At 53.6% G+C, this 6,000-nt stretch overlaps 1 protein-coding gene across 1 annotated transcript in view; it reads left to right on the top strand.

Annotated features, from left to right (window-relative positions):
* Positions 1 to 680: 680 nt before the first annotated feature.
* Positions 681 to 6,000, top strand: part of SCRIB (scribble planar cell polarity protein) — a 109,215-nt gene continuing 103,895 nt past the window's right edge. The window contains exon 1 of the mRNA XM_060243026.1: positions 681 to 868. Coding sequence (XP_060099009.1) covers positions 707 to 868 — 162 coding nt within the window. The 5' untranslated portion in view covers positions 681 to 706. The remainder of the gene's footprint in view (positions 869 to 6,000) is intronic.

Here is a 6,000-nt window from a genome sequence, read left to right as displayed (position 1 = left end):
AACGGTGAAGACGATGGATCAAATTCAGTGTACACACGTGGAAAGGGACAGTGGCTCAGTGGTAGAGCATCTGCTTGGTAAGCAGAAGGTCCCAGGTTCAATCCCTGGCATCTCCAATTAAAAAGGGTCCAGGCAAATAGGTGTGAAAAACCTCAGCTTGAGACCCTGGAGAGCCGCTGCCAGTCTGAGTAGACAATACTGATTTTGATGGACCAAAGGTCTGATTCAGTATAAGGCAGCTTCATATGTTCAAAAATGACAGCGAACTCCAGCACTTCAAAAGAGGAAGCTTCTCTAAGATGACCAATGTGTCCAGATCCCTTGGGAAGCGCTGGGCGTGACTACAGGTGCAGGCCAGAAGGGGAAAGGCCAAGCGCAACAAAGGCAACAGGAGCAGACAACTGGGCACGCAAGAAAGGCCCCTAACCCATAACGGCGGCTGCAGGGGGGGGGGCAGGGCGATGGAGGGGCCCGCCGGAAGCGGCTCTCGCAGCCGGGCCTGCTGGGAGTTGTAGTAAGGGGCGGGCTGGGCGGCCTCCCGGCATGCCGTGCGCGGGGGCGGGGCGAGGCGAGGCGGCGCGCGGTGCCGGCGGAGGTGGCGTCTGAGGAGGAGGAGGAGGAAGGCCTGCCTCACCTGCCCTGCCTGCGCTGTCCTCCGCTCCTCGGGCGGGCTGGCGGGGGGCGGGAGGGCGGCGGGAGGCGGAGGATGCTGCGCTGCATGCCGCCCTTGTGGCGCTGCAACCGGCAGGTGGAGGCGCTGGACCGGCGCCACTGCTCGCTGCAGGCCGTGCCCGACGACGTCTACCGCTACAGCCGCTCCCTCGAGGAGCTCCTGCTCGACGCCAACCAGCTGCGGGAGCTGCCCAAGGTCAGCCCCCGGGGGGGGGGAGGGCGGGCCGGGCCCCTGCGGTGCGAGGAAGGAAGCGCGGGGGCCCGCACAGGAGGAGGCGCTGCTTGGCGGCCTCTCTGCCTTCCTCGCCTGCTGGAATAGGGATGCTCCCTGAGACCCCGGGAGAGGGGGGACCAGTCCTCCAGCCGGGCTCTGCACAATGTCTCGCAACGCCTGCCTTCCACATGGGCTGGTGAATGGAGGAACTGAAGCCCTCTCGGAAGAAAGAGAAATGTCCTCCATTCACCCCAGAAATCCAGCCACATCCAGTGCATGAATTGCAGCCTGACTGCACACTCCAGGCCACCAAGCCCTAAGCACACCCTGCTTTATGGCTCTGGCTGAAGCAGGACAAAAGGGGGGCATTGCACATCTGGCTAGAATGTCCCACCTCAAGGGAGAGAGACTTGGATAGCCCGGTGGCTAGATAGTAATGTCTTCCTCTTGAGGCAGGAAGAACAGCACTACCTTGGGGAGATGGACTATCAGAGAGGATCCGAGGAAGGAAGAAATTCTCCCTCCGGGGGTTGGGATTAGGGAGGGATGTGCCAAGAAGGTCTCTGTGGCCAGGGGAAAGACCCAACAGAGAGCTAAGTTAATGGTGGACTTTTAAATGCTGCAACGAATACTAGCCTACTCTCGTTAAACATTGCTTATGATAAATACTGAGCATATGGTGAGGATTTTTTGTTTTAGCTGTTCTTTGCGTCCTTGCTCAGCACAATTCCTCGAGCGGACCGTGTGCACGCATCTTATGTTTGTTTGTTAAACTTTCTTATATTTTTAATGCTGTAACTTTGTTCTCTGGAAGAGCAGTATGCCTGTGAACCATGTAGGTGCTCCTTCCTTTGAGTTTGGAAGTGCCACAGATTTCCCTGGTGCAGCTTCTAAGAGTGAAGCAGGAGATGCAGCAACTGGGCAGAGTCTACATGGCCATGGCGAGGCAGAGGACTAGATGCACGCACTACAAGCATAGACAGCTTCAAGAGGGGGTTGGATAAGCATACCAGGGCCAGGTCCTTTTCGGTCCTGGCCCCAACCTGGTGGAATCAGCTCCCTATAAAAATCCAGGCCCTACCTGGCTTACTAGCCTTTCGTAGGGCCTGTAAAACGGAGCTGTTCCGCCAGGTCTTCGGGTGAGGCGGTGGGCATCTACCCACTAGATCAGTCGGCCTCCCTTACTGTATATCCTACTGCACTGTCCAGCTGCACCATCTCATCAAAATTGTTCTGCCGAGCTATTTGTTTATGGAATAATTGTAATTGTTTTTATTAATATATGATTTTAATGTGATTTTATTTATGTTGTGCTCTGCCCTGAGACCCCATGGGGGAATGGGTGGAATATAAATAAACTATTAATAATAATATGGAGCAGAGGTCCATAGCTACAGTTTATCATTGGAACTCTCTGTCTGGGGCAGTGGGTGGGCTTCTAGTGTCCTGGCCCCACTGGTGGACCTCCTGATGGCACCTGGGTTTTTGGCCACTGTGTGACACAGAGTGTTGGACTGGATGGGCCATTGGCCTGATCCAACATGGCTTCCCTTATGTTCTTATGTGACACAGAGTGTTGGACTGGAGGGGCCACTGGCCTGATCCAACAGGGCTTCTCTTATGTTCTTATGTGACACAGAGTGTTGGGCTGGAGGGGCCATTGGCCTGATCCAACAGGGCTTCTCTTATGTTCTTATGTGACACAGAGTGTTGGGCTGGAGGGGCCATTGGCCTGATCCAACAGGGCTTCTCTTATGTTCTTATGTGACACAGAGTGTTGGACTGGAGGGGCCATTGGCCTGATCCAACAGGGCTTCTCTTATGTGACACAGAGTGTTGGACTGGAGGGGCCACTGGCCTGATCCAACAGGGCTTATCTTATGTTCTTATGTGACACAGAGTGTCGGACTGGAGGGGCCATCGGCCTGATCCAGCAGGGCTTCTCTTATGTGACACAGAGTGTTGGACTGGATGGGCCATTGGCCTGATCCAACAGGGCTTCTCTTATGTTCTTATGTGACACAGAGTGTTGGACTGGAGGGGCCACTGGCCTGATCCAACAGGGCTTCTCTTATGTTCTTATGTCTGGGGCAGTGATGCTCTGTATTCTTGGTGCTGGGGGGGGCAACACTGGGAGGGCTTCTAGCCCCACTGGTGGACCTCCTGATGGCACTTGAGGGTTTTTTTTGCCACTGTGTGACACAGAGTGTTGAACTGGATGGGCCATTGGCCTGATCCCACATGGCTTCTCTTATGTTCTTCTGTCTGGAGAAAGTGATGCTCTATATTCCTGGTGTTTGGGGGGGGGCACAGTGGGAGGGCTTCTAGTGTCCTGACCCTTCTGGTGGATCTCCTGGTGGCACTTGGTTTTTTTTGGCCACTGTGTGATCCAGAGTGTTGGACTGGATGGGCCACTGGCCTGATCCCACATGGCTTCTCTTATGTTTTTATGCAGTTAGCTAGCAGGAGATACTTTCAGATTGCCAGTGGCAGCAGCAGGAACTACTCAGTTTGATCTTGATACCAGTAGGAAGGGAAAAGAGTGTTGTTGGCAAGCAGAGAGCTGGGGTTTTCCAGCTTCCTGGGACCCAAGGAATGGGACAGCAAGTCCCTGGATGATGAGGGCACCTCTTTTCAGTTCCTTTACCCCAATGTCAAAGCCATCTGTCTGTTATTATTTTGATGATGTGTTCCTTGTGGATACCTGGCTTCAGCCCAGGGCTAGGGCCCCTGAGGGGTGGTTTGTCTGTGCAGGATGTGCACCAGCAGACAGGCTGGCAGAGCCAAGGGGGCAGGGCCTCCTGCAGACAACCCAAAAGGGTTGCTTTGTGGTACAGGTGGGGGGCTGAGCAGTGGCCAGGAGGGGTATAAATCTGCAGTCCTCCTCCTCCTTAAAAATGCTCACTGTGTTGTAGGTACATGCCCCACATTTTCCACAGTGAACACAGCTGCAAAGAGTTTGTTCGGTTTCTCTGCTAGCTCCCCGTCTTCTTTTAGCAGTCCCATCCCTTGGTCATCCAAAGGCCCCGACCACCTCCCGGTCTCCTTCTCCTGACATATTTGAAGAAATGCTTTTTGTTTCTCTCAGTATTTTTTCCCACCTGCCCCTTAACATCTGTTTTTGCTTGACTTAGTGTCAGCCTACATTTGTTATGCCAGAACCTGCACTCTTTTCTGTTCATGTCATTCAGAAAAACTTTCCATCTAAAGGAACCAGTGGCAGCCACACACATAACCCCCCCCCACACACACACACACAAAAGATCTCTTCCAGGGCTCTGAACCTGTCCTTGTGATCTTGCCATCATGCAAATCCAAGTGGTTGTCCAGCAGCCTGAGTCCCGGGACCCCTTGGGATGGAAGGGGATGAGTCAGGTGGAGTTGGGTACCTCTGGGTATGACTGTCAGTTGAACCAGCTTTTAATTGACTTTTAGTCAATTAGGGCTGGATGTTGGCTTAGAGGAGAAGGCTTGTTTTAGTTAGAGAAAGAAGCCTCCTTGGAGGAGCCCATTATGCCTAATCTCTAGGTACAGGTTGTGTGTACGTGTTGGAGGTGGGACTCTTGGTGTTAAAAGAGCAACCTGGAGAAGATGCTGGCTGTTATGGAAACTGGTCACAGGGAAACCTTGTATGCTGAGGTAACTTACCTGGAGAAAGTGGAGCCACATCCTTCATTCGGATTCTGTGCCTTCTTCTCACCTACCTGTAGCAGACCTTTCAGTTCTTTGGCATCACCTTCCCGTCCAGTTCCCTGGAGAGCCAGTGTGGTGTAGTGGTTAAGTGTGCGGACTCTTATCCGGGAGAACCAAGTTTGATTCCCCACTCCTCCACTTGCACCTGCTGGCATGGCCTTGGGTCAGCCATAGCTCTGGCAGAGGTTGTCCTTGAAAGGGCAGCTGCTGTGAGAGCCCTCTCCAGCCCCACCCACCTCACAGGGTGTCTGTTGTGGGGGAGGAAGGTAAAGGAGATTGTAAGCCGCTCTGAGACTCTTCGGAGTGGAGGGCGGGATGTAAATCCAATATCTTCTTCTTTTTCTTCTGGTCTGTTGATTTATTTATTGTGGCGGAAGGGGCCTGCTCCAGCCTGCAGGCCGTGGCCCACCCTGTCCTCCAAGGTTTCCCCAACACCTGCAGAGCCTTCACTTTCTCTCTCGGGGAACCACGTCTAACACCTGACCTTGGTCAGGCAGACTGAGAACTCCCAGCTCCTTGGCCTTGCCTCGGTGTCTCCCACAGCCTGGACACCACTAGAACAGTTTGCTGAGGAATAGCCACTTGCTAGTTGGCTGCCTTCTTCCTGGCATGCCTTTCGAAAGACTGTGCCCAAGACATGGAGGTCTTATGTGGTGCAGAGAGCCCCTGCCAGCAGTGAAAGCTTGAAAGCATCTGTTAAAAAGGAAATGTTCACAAGCATCTCTTTGGCACAGCCCCAGGCTGAGGAAGGGATTCCAGAGAAAGGGGTGAAATGCAAGTCCTCTGTCCTCCTCTCTCTTCCTGCCCTCTCCGATGATGTTAACGTCTAGGACAGCCTCCTTCGCTTAGAGTGTTATACAGAGTCCCCGTTACCTTGTGGCTGCCTCCACCTACCTGGGCCAGCACCTGATTACGTGGCCTCCTCCTCCTCCAGACCTCCGTTAAGAGTTCTGTCTGCACCAAAGAGACCTTCCTCCCTGCCCCCCCCCCCAGTCTCATCACCCCTCTTTGCCCTCCCCCCTCACTGACTGGCCAAAGGAGCTTCTCCTGGAGACCTCCCGTTTCTTCCTTCCTGAAGTCCTTCTAGGCTTCATTCCTTCCATCCTCTGCTCCTTACTTGGGGAGGAAGGGGGGGAGAGCTTGACCATCCGGTTGGACTGAGCTAAATCTGGAAAGCACTTGATTTGGCTTCTCTCCCCCCCCCCCCCCCCCCGCCTGTTCTCTGCCCAGAGAGAAAAGCTTTTAAAACCCTCTGGTGAAAGTTTTGCTCATTTGAGACCTCCAAGAAAAACATGCATTTCCTCACAGCTTCATTGCCTGCCTTGCTGATACTCACAGTGATTACTGCATATAAGCAGTGTGAGCAGAAAGCACACGGCAACTGATGAGCAATCCGATAGGATTAGGATTACAGCATTAGA

Source organism: Heteronotia binoei, chromosome 7 (assembly GCF_032191835.1).
Source record: "Heteronotia binoei isolate CCM8104 ecotype False Entrance Well chromosome 7, APGP_CSIRO_Hbin_v1, whole genome shotgun sequence".
Taxonomy (NCBI): Eukaryota; Metazoa; Chordata; class Lepidosauria; order Squamata; family Gekkonidae; genus Heteronotia; species Heteronotia binoei.
This window is presented reverse-complemented; position numbering and strand designations above follow the sequence as displayed.